Consider the following 24,513-nt stretch of genomic DNA (forward strand, 5'->3'; position numbering starts at 1 on the left):
TATTAGGCTGGGTGTAGTGGCTCACACCTGTAATCCCAGCACTCTGGGAGGCCGAGGCGGGCGGATCAGCTGAGTCCAGGAGTTCCAGACCCACCTGACCAACATGGCGAAAGCACGTTTCTACTAAAAATACAAAAATTAACTGGGTGCGGTGGCAGGCGCCTGTAGTCCCAGCTACTCAGGAGGCTGAGGCAGGAGAATCGCTTGAACCCAGGAGGCAGAGGCTGCAGTGAGCTGAGATTGTGCCACTGCACTCCAGCCTGGGCGACAGAGCAAGACTCTGTTTCAAAATATATATATATACACACACACACACACACACACACACACACACAGTGGCGCAATCTCGGCTCACTGCAGACTCCGCCTCCTGGGTTCAAGTTATTCTCTTACCTTAGCCTCCAGAGTAGCTGGGACTACAGGTGCCTGCCACCACGCCTGGCTAATTTTTTGTACTTTAGAAATGGGGTCTCGCTATGTTGGCCAGGCTGGTCTTGAACTCCTGACCTCAGGTGATCCATCCGCCTCGGCCTCCCAAAATCCTGGGATTACAGGCATGATCCACCATGCCAAGCCTTTTTTTTTTTTTTTAATGGCTAAGGGGGTACATTATATGTTTTTTTTTTTTAACCAAGATTTAAATTAAAAAAAAATTTAAGAACCCACAATAGAATTGTGAGAATGGGGTGGTCAATATGTGAGGGGTATACACACATCAAGGTCAAATTTGGCATTAGGGGTTTATGGGTAGTTTTGGAGACAGCCATTTCAGCAGAAAGGTGGGGAAAGAAGCCAGACCTCAGGGGATCGGAGAGAGCTCAGGTGACAATGGAGGGAGGTGGGGGCAGCCAGAATGGACCCACTCCTGTGTTTGGTGGTACCAGGAAAGAAAGACTGAGTGGGGGTGATGTGAATGGGTAGAGTTTGGGGTAAGATGAGTGTTTTGTTGTTTTTTTATGTAGAGAACGCCTGAACACACCTGTAGGTGGGAGAGGAGAGATGAAAGAGGAGGAAGTGGGTAAAGCGAGTGGGGATGCTGGAGGTCAGATGGTTAGAGAACAGATCCCTGGCAGTGATGGGGGGAGAGATGTGCTGGTTAGCCTTGGTGGAAGAGGGACCTGTGCCTTTGTGACAGAGGGTAGAGGAGGAAGGTGGTGTGGAGGTGTGGACAGAGCATTATCAGATACTGAGAAAGATGTGGCCAGGATGGGGGTGGATGCACAGTCTTTCTATAAATTTGTCTACCAACAGTTGAAGCCAACTGCTGCAGTGGGGAAGCAGGGCTGAATTGGAGTCACGAGAAGTGTGGGAGAGGTGTGGACAGCAACTGTGGGGGCCGCAGCAGGGGAGTTAGTGATGGATGAGGTATCGCCTGTCTAGCAGAAGGATACAAGCTGAACCTGGTCAACACCAACCTGTGGTTGGCCCAAAAGGCAAAAGTTTGCGGCACCCTCCAGCAATGCTCAGAGTGGAGGAAAGTGCTGTGGGCTGGTTCTGGGTGGGCTGGTTCTGGGTGGGGAGCTGGCAGGGCAGAGGAGGTAGTCTGGAGTTGGAAAGAACAATCCCCCCACAAACCTAGTACTCCTCCCAACTGATGTGCTTGGACTGCTTGCTCCCTTGACATCCCAGCAATTCTCTGCCGGAGCACTCTGCTCCAACAAACACAGCACCCATCATACATAAGCTTTATATTTTTAATAAAAAATAAACAGTCTCTGACAAGCGGTTTTCTGAATCCCAAAACAAAGGAAAAGGGAGGGGGAGAGGTCAAGGGGTCAGCTAGGGTAAAGGAGTGAACAAGGCTCAGATTACCCCTGCCATTCTGCCGGGGCAGAAGGGTTCACAGTCTGCCCCAACTGAAGCAAGAAGAAAGGTGGTCAGACTTCAGGAAAGACTTCCTGGGAGTCAGCAGTGCATGATTGGTAAGGGAAGCAGGAGGGAGCAGATCCCTGCATGACCCTGGGAGAAGGGAGTGTTGGTGTCCAAAGTGGCAGCTTCAGAGTGGAGTTTCCAGGAGCGGCATGTTACCATATGGTTGTTTAGATGTTTGGTGTTCATTACCATAGGGTCCTGGGACAGGCAGGTTTTTTAGGGTCTCTTGGAACACTGTGTTTCTGGAGGGTCCCTGGAATGGCCAGAACTGAAGGATCCTCTCCAGGTTCTTCAATATCAGTGTAGGAGCAGGTCTGGGGGTAGCCCCCACCCTGTTAGAGAGCTCATGTGCTTGGTAGAAGGGAGTCCCATAGGGGAGGCAGACTGCTGTGCATCATCACCCTGCTGAGTGCCATCAGTGATGCAGAGTAGCAGAAGCTCCTCTCAGGGGAGAAAGGTGGTCTTTTGTGCTGCTCTCATCCTAGTCAGGGCTGTGCTTGGGCCACCCAGCCAGCATGGCCAGGTGCCTGCCCTGCAGCCCCAGCCTGTACCTAGAGTTTAAGCTACCTCAGTGCCTAGGCAGTCGTCAGCGTCCACATCACTGGCAGAGGTCCTGCATTCCTTGGGAGACTGGAGGTGTTGCTCTCTGCTCAACGGGGCCTTCTCCCCAGGGCGCAGGGTCTCACAGCCCTGAACCTTGCCCCGAGCCCGGAGTGCTCTCATTGGGGAGGCCAAGAGGATGATGAGGGCTCCTGAAAGCACTAAGGCGAAGAGGACAGTGACAGTGACAAAGTGGGGCCAGTAGGACTGCTGGGCAGCCAGGGCGGCCCCACCACTGACCCTGGTCAACGGGACCTTCACGTGCTCCCGGGGGATGTCTGCCAGTTCAGGATCCAGGGCCAGGGTCTGGTCCTGGCTGTCCACCCAGTAGGAGATCACGGGGTATGAAAAGCCATTCTCGGTTGCCCAGCACTGGTAGAGACCCCCAACTCCATCCTGCACTATCAGCAAGAGGGAGCCATTGTAGATAGTGGAAGAGGCTTCTGGGACTGCTGCTGGGCCATGACTCCAATAGTAAGCGGCCAAGGCTGACAGGTGGGGGCAGGGGAGCTCCAGGATGGAGTTGGGGACAGCCAGGACTTCTTTAACTGTAGGAGAAAGAAAGGAGCAAAAGGGTTAAGGGAGAAGTGAAGGATGGAGACAGCAGAGAGTCTCTAACCTATCTTTGGACCCCAGCCCTCTTTTTTTTTTTTTTTTTTTGAGGCAGGGTCTGGCTCTATTGCCCAGGCTGGAGTGCAGTGGTGCAACCTCAGCTCACTGCAACCTCAGCTCACTGCAACCTCTGCCTCCTGGGCTCAAGGCATCCTTCCACCCCAGCCTCCCGAATAGCTGGGACTACAGGCATGTGTTTCCATGCCTGGTTAATTTTTGTAGAGATGGGGTTTTACCATGTTGACCGGGCTGGTCTCAAACTCATGAGCTCAAACAATGGTAGAAGGGAGTCCCGCCTCAGCCTCCCAAAGTGCTGGTATTACAGGAGTGAGCCACTGAGCCTGGCCTGGACCCTAACTCTTATCTCCAACTTTCATTTCAACTCCCAAACTCAAATTTCACTCCTCCTTAATCTCCAATCTGGACCCCAAACTAAGCCCCAGTCCACCTAACTCCAACTCTGACACCAAAATCAACTGCAACCTCAATCCTGAATCCCAGCTTGGCCTCCAGCTCAGAATTCCTATCCCTCTTCCCTATAGCCAGGACCCAAATCCATCCCAACTCGGGTGTTCAGATCGCAAGCCAGGCAGGTGCTGGGGGAGGAAATTGGAGCAGGAATGCCCACCCCTGCCCAAAAGTCTTCCAGAGCCTTTGCACCTCCCCTGGTGAGTGGTCCTACACTCACTGATTTGCGGGCGGCTCTGAGGCCGAAGGCTCCTGCTCATGGGGCCACTGGCACATGCCCACTCTGGGTTCCCCCGCTCCATGTCCTGCTTCCAGGAGTTCCTAAGAGAGCAGAGAAAGTAAAAATTATCCTTCGAAAGAGCTGAAAGTGGGAAGAGGAAGGAGGAAGGGAGGAAGTGCAGTAGGGAAGAAGGTATGCCAGGGGAGACTAGGAAGAGAGAGAGGAACCCGGAATGGCCAGAGCAGCTTCAAAACTGTCTGGAAACTCCATCCCTGGAGGAACCCACTGCAGGATGGGAGGACTCTTGGAGTGAATGTGTCAGTAGCCCCTGAAGAGAGGAAGAACAGTAGCAGAAGCTGGCTGAGAAGGGTCGTGGCTGGCCATCCAGGCCACCATCCAGGACTGGCACTCACAGGTTGGGGGCAGACAGGAGGCAACAGGTTCGGGACTCAGGGTCCCAGGCACAGTGGGGGTCCCGGGCAAGGACACAGTCCACACAGCTCTCATAGACACTACAGTTGGCTCGGGGCACCCTCCAGACACCTCCTGAGAAGCCTACAAACACTGCACCCTGGAGGAGAGATGGAGATTGTCAGGGAGCCCCAGCCACATCTAGTAAAGTCCCAGCACGCTGGTGCAGGCCCAGGGAGCCAGCCCAACAGGCCCCCAAGGCCAGCCCCACTGGAAGGCCATTTGATGGTCAGGTCCCTTCCCACCTGGGTGGGGGCCAGCTGCAGGTTGCGAACAGGTTCAGGGTCAGGGAACAGCTGAATCTCTTCCACCAGATGAGCACTGCTGTCCCCACTCACCACAGCCTTGTGGAGCGACCCTGTGGCTATGGGGAGACAGAGAGAGTGAAAATCATCTCACCTCATCCACAGATCCCTTCCCAACTTCCGGGGACCTCCCCAGCTGTAAGAAAGCTCCTTCTGAGGGTGATATGTACTGGGGGCGGTTCAGCCTTCATCTTCCTCTGTGCCATGGAGATGGCAGTCTCTTGTAAATGGCTAAAATCCCTTGGACCCCTGTCCTTCCTTTGCAACTCCCTGACAAAACTTTGTCCCTGGAGAAGCCCAGCTATTTCTCCACAGGCATGAAACAGTGGGCGGCTGGGCGCTTCTGTAGAAAATCACATCACCTGCCTCCCTCACTTCCATCAAGCACCTCAGTGAGGTCTACCTGGCCACCCTTTTAACAGGTGCAACCTCCTTACCTGGCATTCCTGATTCCCTCACACACAGCTCTACGTGACTCAAATCTCATGATATGCCATGTCATTTATTCAGGATGCTATTGTCTGTCTCCACCCACTCCACAAAGACTGAGATTTTTGACTGTTTTGTTCTCTGCTGTATACCCAATACAGGCACAGCTGATACAATGCCTAGTAATATGGCCTGAAGGAATGAATGAACTTGACAGATTTCTTCCACTGACCCTCAAGGTTATCTTCCTCAGCCAGGCCCTGCCTGAGCAGTCTGCCTGGGCAGTCTTGCCGCACTCCCTGCTGACTCTGTCTCTCTCTTTCCACAATGGCTTTTTTTTTTTTTTAGACGGAGTTTCACTCTTGTCGCCCAGGCTGGAGGGCAGTGGCACAATTTTGGCTCATTGCAACCTCTGCATCCCAGGTTCAAGTGATTCTCCTGCCTCAACCTCCCGAGTAGCTGGGATAGCTGGGATTACAGGTGCATGCCACTACACACTGCTAATTTGTTTGTATTTTTAGTAGAAACGGGTTTCACGATGTTGGCCAGGCTGGTCTCGAACTCCTGACCTCAGGTGATCCACCCGCCTCGGCCTCCCAAAATGCTGGGATTACAGGCGTAAGCCACCGCGCCCAGCCCACAATGGCTATTTGAATCTACCCCTCTCTCCTCAAACCTCCCACCTTTCCTGCCCCCTCACTCCCAGCTCATGACCTTGTGTCCTCCACCTACATAGAGAACACAAAAGCCTTCAAATAAGAGCTCCCTTGGCTTCCTACCCCGAGCCTGCACACCGACCAAGTCACACCCCACTGCTACAGCTTCACTCCCAGCCCAGCTCAGGTGCTGTCCCCCCGCCACCCACAGCTGCCCAGCTCGACATGTGTCCTGGACACTGGCCGCCTGCTCCCGCCACAACTTTACCTGCCACTTATCCCTTCTTCTACCCATCTCTTTGCCATCTCCCGTCTAATAGATGCTTAGTCCTTCCTGTCTATAAAACAAGAACCCTAGGGGCAAGGAGGGGGAAAAAACAAAACCAAGAACCCCAGCTGCGCCCCACTCCGTGCTCCAGCCACCACCTCCTTCCTCTCTCTCCCTTCACAGCTGAGCTTCCTGAAGGAGTGATCTCTACATGTGCTGTTTCCAGCTCCCCTCCACCCACTCACCTTTCATTCCTCTAACATAGCTTCCCTCATAAGACACACAGCTCTTGATAAGGCCACCAAAGACCTCCCTGTCTGCCTCCCCCACCATACGAAGCTCAGAAAGGGTAGGGAGTGGACTGTTTTGCTCCTTTGCTGTATTTCCAGAACCTAGCAAAATGCCAGGCACATAGCAGGTGCTCAGTAAACAGTTGTTGAATGAATAAGTGAATGAACTCAAGGGTTTCCCTCCTCAACCTGGGGGCATCCTCTGCTCTAGTCCTCTGGGGGATGTCCTAGAACTCTTTACTCACTGGTTCCCAGGTACATGACAAGATGGCTGTGCCCATCAAGGCCCTGGGCTGTCTCCACTGCAAGCCGTGTATACTCCACGCCAGATTTCACCAGCAGGGGCGTCCCCACCACCTGCTCATCCATCAGGAAATGGTCCTTCATGAAGGTCAAGGCCTTATCAGAGGAGGGGCCCACTGAGCACTAAAGGAGGACGGAGGTAGATCAGGTTGGTTTGCCCCTTCCCCTCAGCTCACCCTCCCCCCGACGCCTGCTCTTCTCCCTTCGCCCCCTCCCTCACGGCAGTCCTCATTTCAGGGTGGTGGTTAAAGCTCCGACTCTGGAGCTGCCTGGTTGTGCGTCCCAGCCTCTGCATGCCTGAGGTTCCTCAGCTGTGAAGTGGGCCTATTACCAAGACCTGCCTCATAGGCTCGCTGAGAAAATGAAATGCACTAATACATGAAAAATAATTCAAACAGTGCTTGGCATGAAGCAAGCACTCAGCAAATGTTAACTGTTATTACTGTTCTCCTCCTTTGCACCTCCAGCAAGGAGGCCTGGCAGCCAGCAGGAAGCAGGATGAAGGCTCCTTATAGGCAAGTACCAAGTTTTATGGCTGGGCGCAGTGGCTCACACCTGTAATCCCAGCACTTTCGGAGGCCTAGGCGGGTGGATCACCTGAGGTCAGGAGTTCGAGACCAGCCTGGCTAGCATGGTGAAACCCCATCTCTACTAAAAATACAAATATGAGCTGAGGGTGGTGGCACAGCTACTTAGAAAGCTGAGCTACTTAGAAAGCTGAGGCAGGAGAATCACTTGAACCCAGAAGGCAGAGGTTGCAGTGAGCCGAGATTGTGCCGCTGTACTCCAACCTGGGCGACAGAGAGAGACTCCGTCTCAAATAATAAAATAATAGCTGGGCGCAGTGGCTCACGCCTGTAATCCCAGCACTTTGGGAGGCCGAGGCAGGCGGATCACGAGGTCAGGAAATTGAGACCATCCTAGCTAACATGGTGAAACCCCATCTCTACTAAAAATAAAAAAAAATCAGCTGGATGTGGTGGCAGGCGCCTGTAGGCCCAGCTACTCGGGAGGGCGAGACAGGAGAATCGCTTGAACCCGGGAGGCAGAGGTTGCAGTGAGCCGAGATTGCGCCACTGCACTCCAGCTTGGGCGACAGAGTGAGACTCGGTCTCAAAAACAAAATAAATAAATAAATTAATTAATTAATTTAAAAATACAAAAATTAGCCAAGCATGGTAGCAGGCACCTGTAATTCCAGCTACTCAGGAAGCTGAGGCAGGAGAATCACTTGAACACGGGAGGCGGAGGTTGCAGTGACCCAAGATTGTGCCACTGTACTCCAGCCTGGGCAACTGAGTGAAACTGTGTCTCAACAAAATTTAAAAAAGGACCAAGTTTTACTCATGTCTGTATTTCCCGGCATAGCACAGGATCTGGCACACAGTTGGTGCTCGATAAACATTTGCTGAGTCAATGACTGAATGAATGTCACAGAAAGGGGTGGTGTAGCACGGAGCATTTCTCATCACGGTTTTGCACGAACTTGCTGCATGACTCTGGGAGAATCCCTTCTCCATTCTGAGCCTCCTTTTTCTCACCCATAAAATGAGGGGGTTGGACCAACTGTTCTCTAAAGGCCCTGCTAATATGAGGATGTTGTGGCTCTGGGACACCTGTGTCCTGATCTTCAGTCAGGATCCTTGTTCTCCAAGATCACTGTCTTAGGGCCAGCCCCAACTCTGTCACCTATAAGCTGTGTCCTCAGACAAGCTGTTTCACCTCTCTGACCTTCAACCTCCTCATCTGCAAAATAGGTAATAACATCTACATCTCATTTTGATGCCAGAATGAGCACATGCACCTACTCTCATGTCCTCCCAAAGGGTTTTTTTGTTTGTTGTTTTTTTATTTTTACAAATAGAGACAGGGTCTTGCTATATTGTCAAGGCTGGTCTCAAACTCCTGGCCTCAAGTGAACCTCTTACCTTGGACTCCCAAAGTGCTGGGATTACAGGTCAAAGGGGTTTTTTTTTTTTTTTTAAATTGTTTTTTGAAACAGGGTCTCACTGTCATCCAGGCTGGAGTGCAGTGGCATGATCTTGGTTCACTGCAGCCTTGACCTCCTGGGCTCAAGCGATCCTCCTACCTTAGCCTCCGGAGAAGCTGGAACCACAGGTGTATGCCACTGTGCCTGGCTAATTTTTTTTTTTTTTTTTTTGAGATGGAGTCTCACTCTGTCTCCCAGGCTAGAGTGCAGAGGCCCGATCTTGGTTCACTGCAAGCTCCACCTCCCAGGTTCACCCCATTCGCCTGCCTCAGCCTCCCGAGTAGCTGGGATTACAGGCGCCCGCCACCACGCTTGGCTAATTTTTTTCTGTTTTTAGTAGAGATGGGGTTTCACCGTGTTAGCCAGGATGGTCTCAATCTGACCTCATGATCCGCCCGCCTCGGCCCCCCAAACTGCTGTGGGATTACAGGCGCCCGGCCTTTTTTTTTTGAGACAGAGTATCGCTCTGTTGCCCAGGCTGGAGTGCAGTGGCACCATCTTGGCTCACTGCAACCTCCGCCTGGAGAATCAGGCGATTCTCCTGCCTCAGCCTCCCAGGTAGCTGGGATTACAGGCACCCACCACCAGGCCCAGCTAATATTTGTATTTTTAGTAGAGACAGGGTTTCACCATATTGGCCAGGGTGGTCTCCAACTCCTGACCTCAAGTGATCCACCCACCTCTGCCTCCCAAAGTTCTGGGATTTCAGTAGAGACAGGGTTTCATTGTGTTGGCCAGGCTGTTTTTAAATTCTTGGCCTCAAGCAATCTACCTGCCTCGGACTCCCAAAATACTGGCATGAGCCACCACGCCTGGCCCCAGCTAATTTTTTATTATTTGTAGAGATGGGGTCTCACTATGTTATCCAAGCTGATCTCCAATTCCTGGCCTCAAGTTATCCTCCCACCTTGGCCTCCCAAAGTGCTGGGATAACAGGCATCAGCCACCGCACCTGGGCCAAAGGGAATTTTTTTTGAGACGGAGTCTCGCTATGTTGCCAGGCTGGACTGCAGTGGCACGATCTCGGCTCACTGCAACCTCCGCTTCCCGGTTTCAAGCAATTCTCGTGCCTCAGTTTCCCAACTAGCTGGGATTACAGGCACACACCACCACACCCAGCGAATTTTTGTATTTTTAGTAGAGATGGGGTTTCACCATGATGGCCAGGATGGTCTCGATCTCCTGACCTCGTGATCCACCTGCCTCGGCCTTCCAAAGTGCTGGGATTACAGTGTGAGCCACCATGCCTGGCCACGGAATTTTTAAAAAGACATAAACCAGCCAGGCGTGGTGGCTCACGCCTGTAATCCCAGCACTTTGGGAGGCCGAGGCAGGTGGATCATGAGGTCAGGAGATCAAGACCATCCTGGCTAACACGGTGAAACCCCGTCTCTACTAAAAATACAAAAAAATTAGCCAGGCATGGTGGCGGGCGCCTGTAGTCCCAGCTACTCAGGAGGCTGAGGCAGGAGAATGGCATGAACCCGGGAGGCGGAGCTTGCAGTGAGCCAAGATCACGCCACTGCACTTCAGCCTGGGCGACTGAGCGAGACTCTGTCTCAAAAAAAAAAAAAAAGAAAAGAAAAGACATAAACCTAGATGAGGGAGGGATGGGGAGAACAAGAGAGAAGTGCAAAAGCATCCACATTTTGGAAGCTGGAAAGTGAATGAACAAAGAGAAAAGACTTAACAGAGAGAGAGAGAGAGAGAGAGAGAGAGAGAGAGAGAGAGAATCTTCTCAAGCCAGCCCTGGAGGAAGCCCCAAAACATTTAGAAGGCAGGATTCCTAAAGTTCACGAATTACTCATCTCAGCCACCTCTGGAAGTGAGGTTAATGGGGATGCTAAATAAGGAGGATTATTTGAAAGTCTGTTTAAGAAACAGGCAGGTACTCTCTAAACTCCGTAGAGCTGGGTGACTGCCCCTTCCACATCCTGGCCCAAGACTGGAGGTTTATCCACCAGAGAGAGTAAAACAGAGGGTTTCTGGATGGAGCATAGCAGGCCCAGTTGATGGGGACACCATCCTGAAAGAGGCAGATTCAATAAGGTAGGTACACTACATGATGAGACTCTTTCCCAAACCCAGCCCTCTTCCCCTGTGGCTCCCAGACACCAACAGCTAGATCATCCTCCTCCGCGCAGAAGACTAGAAGAGGCTGCTCTGGGAAACTGACTGGAGGTCTAAGAGGAAAGACTTAATGACCTAAGATACAGTAAAGATACTGACATTGAAGATTCCCACCAAACAGCCCAGCCAGACCACCCTCAGTGGTGACATAACAGAGACCAAATTGCCAAGCCTTAGTTATGGACACAGAGCTCCAAACAGCTTCAAGGTCTCCCCCACTGTTAAATATGAGTAGACATTCAAGGACTACCAGACATGTAAGTAAAACCACCAACATGAAAGAAAGAAACCAAAATAAACAAATAGGAAAAAAAAAAAAGAAGAAGAAGAAGAACCAGCAAAAACCTGAGAGGCCAGGCACGGGGGCTCACACCTGTAATCCCAGCACTTTGGGAGGCCGAGGCGGGCAGATTGCCTGAGGTCAGGAGTTCGAGACCAGTCTGGCCAACATGGTGAAACCCCATCTCTACTAAAAATATAAAAAAATTAGATGGGCATGGTGGTGGGCGCCTATAATCCCAGCTACTCGGGAGGCTGAGGCAGGAGAATCGCTTGAACCAGGGAGGTGGAGGTTGCAGTGAGCCAAGATCGTGCCACTGCACCCCAGCCTGGGCAACAGAACAAGACTCTGTCTCAAAAAAAAAATAAGCTGGGCGCGGTGGCTCATGCCTGCAATCCCAGCACTTTGGGAGGCCGAGGCGGGTGGATCACCTGAGGTCAGGAGTTCAAGATCAGCCTGGCCAACATGGTGAAATCCCATCTCTACTAAAAATACAAAAATTAGCTGGGCGTGGCGGCGCACGCCTGTAATCCCAGCTACTCGGGAGTCTGAGGCAGGAGAATCACCTAAAGCTGAGAGGTGGAGGTTGCAGTGAGCTGAGATCGCGCCATTGCACTCCAGCCTGGGCAACAGAGTGAGACTTCATCTCAAAAAAAACAAAAAACAAACAAACAAAAAAAACTAAGAGGAAACAGAAATGAATCAGAAAGAAGAAAACTAATCCATCATTACTATCCTAAGAGAGATATGTGAAAATAGTGCATCCATGAAACAGGAAGCGAATGCTGCCAAAGAAGAGTCTTTCCTTCACACAAAGAGGGCCGCCAGGCATTACGGGCATCCAGAAAAAAGAGCACACAACCACGATGAAGTAATCTTGCCCCCTCCTCCAAACCAAACCTGAATCTGATTAAGTCTCTAGATCCAACTACTGAACAATTTACAGGAAATACTTAAACTACACTACAGAGATGCAATTATCAAGATCCAGGCTGTGGAAGACTCTGACAAACAAACAAATACACAAGAAAAATAGAAGATGGAAAGGGATTATGTAAATTTTTTTTTTTTTGAGACAGGATCTCACTCTGTTGCCCAGGCTGGAGTACAGTGGGGTGCAGCCTCGACCTCCCAGGCTCAAGTGATCCTCCTACTTCACCCTTCCAAGTAGCTAGGACTACAGGCACATGGCACAACACCCAGCTAATTTTTTAATATTTTGTAGAGACAGGGGTCTCGCTTTATTGCCCAGGCTGCTCTCAAACTCCTGGGCTCAAACAATCCTCCCACCTCAGCCTCCCAAAGTGCTGGGATTGCAGGCTCGAGCCACTGTACCTGGTCTTAAATTTCTTTTAGTCTATACAATCCCAGGTGATGCATGGTGGTTCACACCTGTAATCCCAGCACTTTGAAAGGCCAAGGTGGGAGGATTGCTTGAACCCATGAGTTTGAGACCCTGCCTCTACAAAATGTTAAAAAATTAACTGGGTGTGGTGGTGGGTGCTTGTAGTTCTAGTTACTAAGGAGGCTGAGGTAGGAGGATCGCTTGAGCCCAAGAGTCGAGACTGGCAGAAACGAAAAATCTTTTTCTTTCTTTCCTTTCTTTTTTTTTTTTTTTTTTTTGAGATGAAGTCTTGCTCTGTCATCCAGGCTGGAGTGCAGTGGCGGCCATCTCGGCTCACTGCAACCTCCGCCTCCTGGGTTCAAGCGATTCTTCTGCCTCAGCCTCCTGAGTAGCTGGGACTACAGGTGTGCACCACCAGCCTGGCTAATTTTTGTATTTTTAGTAGAGACGGGGTTTCACCATGTTGGCCAGGCTGGTCTGGAACTCCTCACCTCAGGTGATCCACCTGTCTCAGCCTCCCAAAGTGCTGAGATTACAGGTGTGAGCCACCGCACCTGGCCTTCTTTCTTTTTTCTTTCACTGTCTCTGAACACAGAAATGAAAAACCTGACAGAAAGATTGGAAGACAAAGTTGAGACACTCTTCCAGAAAAATAGAACACAACCAAAGACTTGGACAGTAGGAAAGCTTAAAAAAAAGTGAGAGGACTAGTCTAGGAGGTCCAGAAAAAAGTGTCCAGAAAACACCCCATTGGAATGTAAGCCCCATGAGGGAAGGGACTTTCATCTGTTTTGCTCACTTCTATATTCCCTGCCCAGAATAGTAGCATGTGTCCTCAAAAAATATTTGTTGAATGAAAAGAAGATCGGGCCGGGCACAGTGGGTCACACCTGTAACCCCAGCACTTTAGGAGGCCAAAGCGGGTGTATTGCTTGAGCTCAGGAGTTCAAGACCAGCCTGGGCAACATGGTGAAACCCAGTTTCTACCAAAAATACCAAAAAAAAGACCAAGCACAGTGGCTTACACCTGTAATCCCAGCACTTTGGGAAGCCAAGGCAGACAGATCACCTGAGGTCAGGAGTTTGAGACCAGCCTGGGCAACATGGTGAAACCCTGTCTCTACTAAAAATACAAAAATTAACTGGGCATGGTGGAGGGCACCTGTAGTCCCAGCTACTCGGGAGGCTGAGGCAGGAGAAGTGCTTGAACCTGGGAGGTGGAGGTTGTAGTGAGCCAAGATAGAGCCACTGCACTATAGCCTGGGGGACACAGCAAGACTCCATCTCAAAAAAAAAAAAAAGAAGATAGGAAGATATAGTTCAAGAAAACTCAGAACTGAAAGAACTAAGATAACTAATTTCCAGGCTGAAGTGGCCCATTGAGTACCCAGCACAATAAATGAGTAGTATTCCATCAAAGCACAACACCATGAAATTTCAGAACACCAGGACAAAGAAAAAGCACTATAAGATGCCAGTGAGGGCAGTGAGGCACACTGCCTATAGGGTAGCCCTGCTCCACAAGGATCACTATTAAAAAAAAAAAAAAAGATTTCAGTGAAATAAAACCAGGTTACATTCAGAGGGCTAGGGATCAGAATAACTTTGGGCTTCTCAACAGTACCTCTGGAAGCTAGAAGATAATAGAGCAAGGCCTTCAAAGTTTGAAGGAAACATATTTCTATTCTAGAATTACATACACCTAGCCGAACTATCAAATAGGAAAGTAGAATACATTTTCAGACACTCAAGATCTTAAAATGTTTTACCTGCCATGTATCCTTTTCCAGGAATCTACAAAGGATAACCTCCGCCAAAATGAGACAGTTGAAAAGAAAAAAAAAAGAGGAAGCCATGGGACACAAGAAACACGAGATCTGTCACAGGAAAGAGGCAAAGGGAATCCCCAGGATGATGAGGCAGGGGGATTCCAGTATGGCATCTGTGCTCCGGGAGTAGAGGGCACTAGTCTAGACTGGAGCAGTCAGGAAGGCTCTCCAGGAAGATGAAACTGTTAGAAAAGCTAATAGGTCTGTCTTCAGAAGAGATTCAGATAATTTAAGAAGAGTTTGGGGTTGAATTAAAGATAAGAGCTTAGACCAGGCACAGTGCCTCATGCCTGTAATCCTAGCGCTTTGGGAGGTCGAGGTAGGAGGATCAACTGAGGTCAGGAGTTAGAGACCAGTCTGGCCAACATGGTGAAACCCCATCTCTACTAAAATTACAAAAATTAGCTGGGTGTGGTGGCACACACCTGTAATCCCAGCTACTTGGGAGGCTAAGGCAGGAGAATCGCTTGAACCCAGGAGGCAGAGGTTGCAGCGAGCCGAGATCACGCCATTGCACTCTAGCTTGGGTGACAGAGTGAGACTCTGTTTCAAAAAAAATAAAAATAAAAATAAATAAAGAGCTTAGAAAACAAAGCAAGCAGAAAAGTCAAGATAATTACTAACCCCAGGGAAAACAAAGCTATGCAAAAAGGAAAAGTAATCATGGCTTACTACCTGGCTAGGCTGTGAATAAGAAGAGTCATAATATAAATATTGATCTAACCAAAATTACTAGAAAACTACATTAGGAGATTGGGGGTAGGTGCAGTTACTGTATGTTGGTCCAAGTCAGCTTTTGCAGGAGAGGGTTAGAAAGCCAATTTGTATTGTTTGCTGATTTCTGTGATGTATATTTCCACCATGGCTAATTTCAAGCTACCAATGTAATATCACTAAACACAAATTTGGAAAAAGATGTGCAAAAACAGTTCTTGCTAGCTGCTGCAAGTCAGCTCTAGCACACCACTGGGTGGAGGTGGGGTTTGGGGAACATAGTTAAATCCTCGCCTTCTACAATGGGAATTCAACAGATACTGTCTGAAACTGAAACATCACGAAGTAGCAATAAATCATGTTATTTAGAGATTTTGAGATAAATTTGAAAAGAATCAGCTAAAAGAGTTGAAAATGGTTGGGGAGAGGTGGAGGATGGGAAATAGGACTGCTTTTTGTAGTCAACCCTATAGATCTATTTCATTTTAGATCTATTTGATTCTTCAAATCACGTACATACAATAGCTCTGATTTTTTTTTCTTTTGTAGAGGTGGGGTCTCACCATGTTGCCCAGGCGGTGATTGTTTTCTTGTTTTTTGTTTTTTTTTTCATTTAAAAACTTTTTTAGAGACAGCATCTTTCCCTGGGCACCCAAGCTGGAGTGCATTCTCATGATCATAGCTCACTGCAGCCTTGAACTCCTAGGCTCAAGCGATCCTCTCACCTCAGCCTCTTGAGTAGCTGACTACAGGCACATGCCACCAGGCCCAGCTCATTTTTTTTGGTAGAGATAGAGTCTTATAATGTTGCCCAGGCTGGTCTCAAACTCTTAGCCTCAAGTGAACCTCCCGTCTCAGTCTCCCAAATGGCTGGGATTACAGGCATGAGCCACCATGCCCAGCCTCTGATTTTTTTTTTTTTCTTTTTTGAGACTGAGTCTCACTCTATCACCCAGGCTGGAGTGCAGTGGTGCAATCTTGGCTCATTGCAACCTCCGCCTCCCAGGTTCAAGCAATTCTCCTGCCTCAGCCTCCCAGTAGCTGAAATTACAGTCGCGTGCCACCATGCCCGGCTAATTTTTGTATTTTTAGTAGAGATGAGGTTTCACCATGTTAGCCAGGCTGGTCTCGAACTCCTGACCTCAAGTGATCCATCTGCCTCGGCCTCCCCAAGTGTTGGGATTACAGGCATGAGCCACCACGCCCGGCCTGGCCTCTGATTTTTTAAAAAAGTTAAATAATAAATGCAGGTGGCAATGCCCAAGACAGTCCTTGGCACACAGCCCATGTTCCCTTGTTTCCATAGTGATATACCCAGATATTTGGTGTACACTTAGCCTTGGTGAAGGGAGATGGCTCCAGCAACTGCTCTGTGTATAAAAGGGTGCTAGGCACATGTGGAATGTAAGCAGCTATACCAGGTGTACATCTGAGCAGACGAGATTGGTGGGGTGGAGAACACTAACATTTATTGGGCATTTACTATGCCACGATAGGTGTTTTTTCATGCACATCATGTGTGTGTAGACTGTGTTCAGTATGGGGGGTAGTACTCACACTGCCTGGCCGGGGGTTGGTCTCAGGGCCCCTATAAGTAGTCCAGCGTGAAGTTTCTTTGTTCAACTCTTTGTATTTCCCCTTAAAGACACGTTCAATCTCCAAGAGAGAGAAGGCACAAACCGCAGAGCTCCTGGTCCCGCCAACCTGCCTGGAGACAGTCAGAGGGAACATTGTCTGTGGTCTCTGCCACACCAGCAGCTCTCTCTCCAGCCTGGCCCACCCTCAGTGAGAAAACCCAGGAAGCAAGAGTGTGGAGAGCTGGGCCAGCCTCCAGCTACCACTCCTTCCCCTCACTGTGTTGATAAGGGCCAAGGGAGCCCCATGGAATTCCCTGACTCTGGCCCAGGGCCTGGCTCTAGGCCCATCTTGGGATTTGAAGTCTGATTATCCTTAATGAGAATTAATTGGGGCTCAGGCCGTGGGGTGGCCCCTGCCTGTCCTGCCTACACTGGGCTGTACCCATTGGAGGGACAGTGTAACCAGCTCTAGCCTGGCTCCACACAACCCCTCTTTCTTTGAGTCTCTTGGATCCCTGGTCCTCAGAGAACCGACCAGTGCCTAACTACCAGACTGTTATTATTCCTCAGCCCTGGTCTGTGGAGACAGGAGGTCTGTTTCTCTGCTCTCTTGAAGCTGACTACTGTATACACCAGGCTCTCAGTTCTGGATCCTGTGGATACCAGACCCCACTTACCCCAAATACCTTTGGTACCTGACACATTGTCAGCAGGTACCTAAACACTGTGGGGCCAGACCATGACTTGGGGACCTTGGACAAATTGGTTAACCTTTCTCAACCTTCAAGCAATGACTTTATTTATTTTTTTGAGACGGAGTCTCACTGTGTTGCCAGGCTGGAGTTCAGTGGTGCGATCTCAGCTCACTGCAACCTCCGCCTCCCGGGTTCATGGGATCCTCCTGCCCGAGGCTCACGAGTAGCTGGGACTACAGGCATGCGCCACCACACCCAGCTAATTTTTGTATTTTTAGTAGAGACGGGGTTTCACCATGTTGGCCAGGATGGTCTTGATCTCCTGACCTCGTGATCTGCCCGCCTCGTCCTCCCAAAGTGCTGGGATTACAGGCATGAGCCACCGCACCCGGCCGACTTTATTTTTATCTTCTGATACGAATGGTGTTTCCCTGTTTGCCCTGGCCATTAGGAAGTGCAGAGCTAAATTTGTGGCTGGCATCCAGGGACTATACTACATCTTATGACAAGCATTTGTAGTGTGTTGGCCTTACCCCTGGCTTCTCATACTCTCCTTTTATTACCATTTCTTTATCTATTTTATCGATTTTAATATTTGCCTTTTGTAAAATGCTTCCTATCCCTTTTGGAACTAGGCAGAATATAAACTAGTTAGAACCTCTCTGAGTTCTAACTTATTTTTCCCATTTACAAAAAGGGCATGAGTCAAATTCCTGAGAGGTGGTGACGATTTAATGCCTTCCTATGTGAAAGTGCTGAATAGGTGCTGGCTCATGTCAATTCCTGCCTCCGCTCACGAGCTGGGGCCTCACTGGCGTCAAGTCCCGTGTCCAGCCCCCATGGTCCAGCCCTGCTGCTCACCACTGGGAGGTGAAAACTGCGTAGATGTGGGGAGCTGTGGGAGAATCGGCGGGGAGCAGGACCGCGTGGCGGATGACGTTGAAGGGCAGCTGCCCCGGCTGGGTGCAGAGCAGCTGGGCCTTCAGGAAGGTGGTCCACTTCTTCTGCAGCAGCTTTTCGCCGCCCACGTCATTCTGGGGGCACAAGGAGAGTCAGGGGGCGCCCCGGGTGCCCCCCGCCCCGCCCCCCCAACCCCCCCCCAGCCCCGCGTGTCCTCCCTGCCCCCCGCAGCTCGGCGTGTCCCCGCCCCGCCCCCCCAGCCCCGCCTGTCCCCCGCCCCGCCCCCCCAGCCCCGCTTGTCCCCTGCCCCGCTCCCCCGCTCTCATTGGGGGCCCACCACTCAGTCCTGCCCCTGCCATCTCCCTATTGGTTCTCCTCCAGTTAGCCCCGCCCCCCGCCCAGGCCGCGGACCTTGCAGACTCTAGCCACCCGCGATGTGTGGAGCCTCTCAAAGAAGTCAAACTCGCTGGCTGTCTCCTCGAAGAAGAAGTAGACGACCTGGGTCGAAGGGATGGCTGCCACGAAGGAGGCGTCATCTGCGGGGGAGGGGCACATGGGCTTAGGGACTGAGCCCCTGGATGCCCTGGGTTTGCCTGAGTGAAAACCCTTGGTCTGGCCCTGGAGGCCAGGACACAGGCTTCCTCGGGTCCCACAGCTTGTCGAAGGGTAGCGATGTGGGGTGGGGATGACTGGTACTTCTTTAATGTGTTTATATAAGATGAAAGCTTCAAGAGGACCGGAGATTTGCCTTCTTCCCTGCCATATACCCCCTGCGCCTAACAGTAATGGACACATTGTACCTTCCGCAAATGAAAGTTGAGTGAATTAGCAAGGTCACCGGGACTCAGGAAAGGAGGCCAGCGGGGGTCAGGTCCTTACGATGCAGCCAGCGGAGGAAGTTGTCGGTCTTGAGGACAGGCTGGGATCCCAGTGTGCGCATCAGGATGGGCTCACTGCCCAGGAAGTTGTTCATAGTACCAGAATAGAGCATCCCATCTAGGGTGGGGGAGAGGAGAAGAGAGAACTGATGGGGTAGAGGGCTCCTCTGCCCTCCACAGACCTGACTGACTGGGGCTAGCCTCCATATCAGTCTCGGCGGCCCTGCATCAGTTCTGCACCTTCCTGGGGAGCCTCAAAGGCCAGCTCCCCCTCCTCACTAAGCACCCCTCTTAGCTTCCTCTCTCCACAGGAAATGGCCATCCTGTGTGGCCCTCCGTGTTTGGGCACTTTTCCAGCCTTTCTGTGGCTACTTCCTCACATACCTAGCTGAACCACTTGCCAAGTAGAATCACTTACTGATCCTGGAAGGTGACTGTGTTTTCCACTTCCACACCTTGGGTCCTACCCTTCTCTCCCTGGAACACCTTCCCTGCCATCTGTCTACCTATCTTTTCAAGGTCCTGCTGAAAAGCCGAAGGCCATCTACTCCAGGAAGGCAGGTGGGAAGTCTGTAATGGTTGGTGTCCAGTAGTGCATTGAGACATAGTTTCTCTCTCCCTTTTTTTTTTTTTCCAAGACAGGGTCTTGCTCACATCCAGGCTGGAGTGCAGTGGTGCCACCACAACTCACTGTAGCCTTGACCTTCTCAAGCGATCCTCCCACCTCAGCCTCCCAAGTAGCTGGGATCACAGGCGCTTGTCCGGCTAATTTTGTTGTTGTTGTTGTTGTTTTGTTTTGTTTTCAGTAGAGACAAGGTCTCACTATACTATTGCCCAAGCTGGTCTCAAACTCCTGGGCTCAAATGATCCACCCGCCTCAGCCTCCTAAAGTGCTGAGATTTCAGGTGTGAGCCACTGCACCCGGACTGATTTCTTGTTTATAACTCCTATACTGCCCAGCACAGTGCCCAGTACATCCGAGGAAGTGTTCACACAATTGTTGAACAGTGGCTCAGTCTCAGGCCTCTTCTCTACCCAATACCCTTCCCGAGCCCTTGTGTCTCTGAGTCTCTCCACATGCATCTTTCTCCACCACTTTTTGTGGCAATTTCAGCAGGAGCTGGTGGTTGGGGTGCTTAATTCTCCCTCTGATCTTGTGCTCTGAGGCTTCTGGCTTCCCTCTCTCTCTCTTTCCTCTGCATTTTTTGTTTTGTTTTGTTTTGAGACAGAGTCTTGCTTTGTTGCGCAGGCTGGAGTGCAGTGGCACGATATTGGCTCACTGCAACCTCCACCTCCTGGGTTCAAGTAATTCTTGTGACTCAGCCTCCCAAGTAGCTGGGACCATAGGTGCGCCCTACCATGCCTGGCTAATTTTTGTATTTTTAGTAGAGATGGGGTTTCACCATGTTGACCAGGCTGGTCTCAAACTCCTGGGGTCACGTGATCCACCTACCTCAGCCTCCCAAACTGCTAGGATTACAGGCGTGAGGCACTGAGGCCTTTTTTTTTTTTTTGAGATGATCTCGCTGTGTTGCCCAGGCTAGACTCAAACCCCTAAACTCAAGCATCCTTCAACCTCAGCTTCCAAATAACTGGGACCATATGCATGCATCACTACACCCAGCTTCCCCTACCTTTTGGAAAACTCTGTAATATTCCATATTTCACAGCGTGACTGGAGAAAGCAGATGTTGGGATGAAGTGGGAAACCTGATACTCACCCACCAAGACAGCCGTATGCTTGTGAGCGGGGTCAAAGGGGCTTTGGCCTTTTCCCTCCATGACCTTGTCCTCCGAGATGGGCAACAGGTAGGAATCTTGAAGTTCCTAAATGGGGAGAGAGGCTGGGGGACCAGAACGCCAAGGTCTCACATCTGGGAAATGAGGGGCTTGAGGAAGGAAGGGAAAGGGACACAGAGGGAAATTGGTCTGGGGCCAGGAAGTTCATGAGGGTCCTGCATCTGGTAGGCCAGAGTTTTCCAGAGCTACAGAGGAAAGCCGGGGGTAGATGTGAGAAGGGATGCTTGGGGGCCTGAGCGCTGGGCACCAGAGAACTCACAATGAAGGTACAAGCAGGGCTGAAGGCGAAGGTGCCGCAGGTGTAGAGATGGGTGACATTGTAAGAAACCAGGACACGGATGAAGTTGAAACACTGTGTCTGAGGGAGACAGAGAATTTAGGTCTCCAGGCCACTTGCCTCAAATTCCTGGACCCCCAGAGGCTGCCCCCTCATTGAGGAGAAAGGCTAGGTAATGCTGGGGCAGTCCCTGTACCTCTCTGTAGAACATAATCCAGGAGATAACCATGCAAACGAGTGCCCTCCACTGCCGCCCAACCTGAGGTCATCCAGGGATGGTCTAGGGATGCCAGGGCTCTCTACCCACTCTACCCCCACTCCCCCACCTCCACTTACCTCATTGCTCTTCTTCTTAAAGGCACATTCACTCTTTTTTCTGTCACTGGCTGGCCACGGTATCTGAAAGTGGGGAGTTGGGAGGGCGAGATGAAAAGAAATGAGGTCTTCAGTTCTAGCTGTGACCTGCCTCCCTTCTCTGCTCTGATGTGAAATCACCAGCAGACATGGTGGTTAGTGACATGCTGATGGGCAGTAATAACATCAGTTTGTGACCATGGCTATTATTTGAATAATACTGATATCAGACATAGCTCCATAGTTGAACACAGCCTAAGGAATCAGACAGACCCAAGTTTAAATCTAGACTTGGCTATTTCCTGACTGAGAGATCTTGGTCAATTTCATAGGCTACTGGCAGATACAACCAGGTGGCATATACAAAACACCTAACACGATGGATGGTATATATGGCAGCAGTTGTCAAACCGCACATTTCCTGGGGAAATTGTTTAACAAATTGGTTCCTGGGTCACGCCTTAGAGAATCTGCATTTTTAACCAGCATCTCATATGTGCAGGTGGTCAGCAGACTACACATCAGGATACATGAACCATGGAGGTGATTGCTATATTGCTAGTGCCTTCTCTCCCTTTCTTCCTTCCTTCCTCACATTGTTCCCATTAATAGGGTGACTAGGACAGAAGCAGCCAGGCACAGTGGCTCACGCCTGTAATCCCAGCACTTAGAAAGCCTGAGGCGGACGGATCACCTGAGGTCGGGAGTTCGAGACCAGGCTGACCAACATGGTAAAACCCCGTCTCTACTAAAAATAGAAAAATTAGCAACGCCTAGTGGAGGGCGCCTGTAATCCCAGCTACTCGGGGGGCTGAGACAGAATTGCTTGAACCCGGGAGGCAGAGGTTACAGTGAGCCAAGATCACGCCATTGCACTCCAGCCTGGACAACAGAGTGAGACTCCATCTCAAAAAAAAAAAAAAAAAAAAGACACAGAAGCATCAGTGATTTCTACTAGTGGGTAGATATCAAATTATTGACATAATTTGAGTCAGTGTTTATCTCATATGTCAATGATTTCCGTATCAGCCATTTTTGCAATTAATATTATTCAATCACTATTCACGATACCAGTGAAGAGTGAAGTCTCAGGCCGGGTGCAGTGGCTCACGCCTATAATCCCAACTGTTTGGGAGGCTGAGGCAGGCAGATCACCTGAGGTCAGGAGTTCGAGACCAGCCTGGCCAACATGGTAAAATCTCGTCTCCATTAAAATTAGCCTGGCATGGTGGTGCATGCTAGTCCCAGCTACTTGGGAGGCTGAGGCAGGAGAATTGCTTGAACCCGGGAGGCGGAGGTTGCAGTGAGCCAAGATCGCGCCACTGTACTCCAGCTGGGGCAACGGAGCAAGACTCCGTCTCAAAAAAAAAAAAAGTGAGGCCACGACATTTCCTGTCTGTTATACTGCCACAATATACATATAAAGAGAACTGGTGATTACAGATAACAGCAACTGAGTTGTTATTCATGCACAGGCAGCCAAGCCCAGGGTAGCTGCTGGCCCCCTCCTCACTCCCAGCCCACACTCTTTATCCCTGGACTTCTCACCATGTTCTTTAGCCTGGGGACCCCTGGATCCTGGATATCCAAGGCCAGAATGGCTTCTCGAGCCCCCACGTAGAGAGTATTTCCATCACCACTCAGGAGCAGAGTGTCAAAATCCTGGAGGCCCTTCTGGTGGAAGAAGCTAAGTGCCCTACGTTCATCCCCTGTTGGAGGTAAGACAGAGAGAGTGATGAGGACTTGGTGGGCAGGCAGCTGACTCCTGAGATAAAAGTGGGGGAAGGGGAAGGGTTGCCTGAGTGTGCTCCCCAGGCCTTGGCAGCTAGATCCACTCTCCTCCACCAGCAGTTCTTCCCTTCACCCCACCCCGCCGGCAGCCACAAGAGCTTTGTGTGCTGAGCCCACAATAGAGAGGAGAGGCAGCCAGAGGCAGGGTAATTGGGACAGGAAATAAAGTGAGGCACAATGGATGCTCTTCCAGGCCTGGGACAGAGACGGCTACCGTGGGGGAGGACGCCTTGGTCCTCACTAGGATGAGGAGCAGCAGGCAGACAGACAAACAGGAAAGTGTTGGCAGCCACAAGCAGCAAAGCTATATGCAGACAGGAGGGCGTATGTCAGAGTCCCTCTCGCCATCCCCCCAACCACCCCTGCTTTCTTCCTCTTCTGTTAAAGGAAATTCCCAGCAGTAGAGTCACCACGAGCAGAGAGGAAGCATTTTTCTTCAAAGATCCGTGTGGGCATGGCTGGATGTCCCCTGGGCAGGGATGGTGAGCCAGGTGTGGGAGGCTCACCTAGGTCCTCTCCATGACCTTGGCATGGTGGGGTGGGTGGGGGTGTATTTTCGTGTCCCACTGGCACATCAGCAAGAAGGAAGGAACTCCTCAGATCCTCTCTCATTAGCACTTGCACTGTTGCATTAGTTAGAAAGCTGACTAGCTAATTGATACCTTTGCAGGCTCAGGGAATCTTACACAGGACAGAGGGGAGGAGTTGGGGAATCTGGTGTGGCTGCGGGATGGAAGGGCCAGCCTCAGGGAGGAGCATCTCCTGGAGGCCAGGCCTCCCCCAGAGCTGCATAAACCCCTCAGTTGCTGAACAGATCACCCTGTATTGATGGTCTGATTGTTCATGTGCTTCCCCCTTGTGACTGTGAACACCTTGAGGGCAGGGGCTGAGGCTTATCTGTGTTTGTACGCCCAGCATCCAACACAGAGGAGGTCTCTGCATCAATGGGCAATATACATTTCTTTTACCAATTGCCCCAGAAAGATGCTAAAGACACAGCCATGCCCAGTCACCTACAACTCCTACAGTGTCTACATCCTTTCCTGAGTCTTCTCCCTGGAGGTGAGGGGGCCAGCAGCCTCCACAGTCTCAGTAAGAAACCAGCCAAGCTGTGCTTGCGTGTGGGTTCCAGGGCCCATTCTCCAACCAGCCATCCCATGGTCCTGGACATGGTATGGTCCAGCATGATCTATGTGGTTGGCATGGGCCTGGCGAGCCCCGGGTCACCGGGTCCACATATGGTCTTCTAACATGGGCCTTGACTTTGGGGTACCTGGGAGTGTGAAGCAGTTAGGAGTTTGAGGTGCCCAGCTTGGTGACAGTGATATTTAAGGTAGAAAAGAAAAATTACCAACTTGGAGAACTGGAAGAAGCGTGCCCCTGGCCCCGTGGCCACCTGTTTTCCTCAATCTGCTCTCCAGTGGCTTTTCTTTCCTTTCGGACTTCTGTTTCTGGCTGT

At 50.7% G+C, this 24,513-nt stretch overlaps 1 protein-coding gene across 8 annotated transcripts in view; it reads right to left on the bottom strand.

Moving 5' to 3' along the window:
• Positions 1 to 1,680: 1,680 nt before the first annotated feature.
• The window catches only part of SEMA4A (semaphorin 4A), a 31,338-nt gene continuing 8,505 nt past the window's right edge, over positions 1,681 to 24,513 (bottom strand). For 7 of the 8 annotated variants that reach the window (XM_054468896.2, XM_054468830.2, XM_054468979.2 and 4 more), the window contains 13 exons: positions 22,812 to 22,972; positions 21,246 to 21,308; positions 20,892 to 20,990; positions 20,554 to 20,659; positions 18,834 to 18,950; positions 18,366 to 18,490; positions 17,916 to 18,088; positions 16,340 to 16,490; positions 6,437 to 6,617; positions 4,489 to 4,607; positions 4,186 to 4,343; positions 3,773 to 3,873; positions 1,681 to 3,020 (listed from right to left, as the gene is read on the bottom strand). In XM_054468896.2, the coding sequence (XP_054324871.1) occupies positions 2,431 to 3,020; positions 3,773 to 3,873; positions 4,186 to 4,343; positions 4,489 to 4,607; positions 6,437 to 6,617; positions 16,340 to 16,490; positions 17,916 to 18,088; positions 18,366 to 18,490; positions 18,834 to 18,950; positions 20,554 to 20,659; positions 20,892 to 20,990; positions 21,246 to 21,308; positions 22,812 to 22,972 (2,144 nt within the window). In that variant the 3' untranslated portion in view covers positions 1,681 to 2,430. Of the gene's footprint in view, positions 3,021 to 3,772; positions 3,874 to 4,185; positions 4,344 to 4,488; positions 4,608 to 6,436; positions 6,618 to 16,339; positions 16,491 to 17,915; positions 18,089 to 18,365; positions 18,491 to 18,833; positions 18,951 to 20,553; positions 20,677 to 20,891; positions 20,991 to 21,245; positions 21,309 to 22,811; positions 22,973 to 24,513 lie in introns of those variants that run through there. The other variant, XM_054469054.2, reaches the window with a different exon arrangement.

This window comes from Pongo pygmaeus, chromosome 1 (genome assembly GCF_028885625.2).
Source record: "Pongo pygmaeus isolate AG05252 chromosome 1, NHGRI_mPonPyg2-v2.0_pri, whole genome shotgun sequence".
NCBI lineage: Eukaryota > Metazoa > Chordata > Mammalia > Primates > Hominidae > Pongo > Pongo pygmaeus.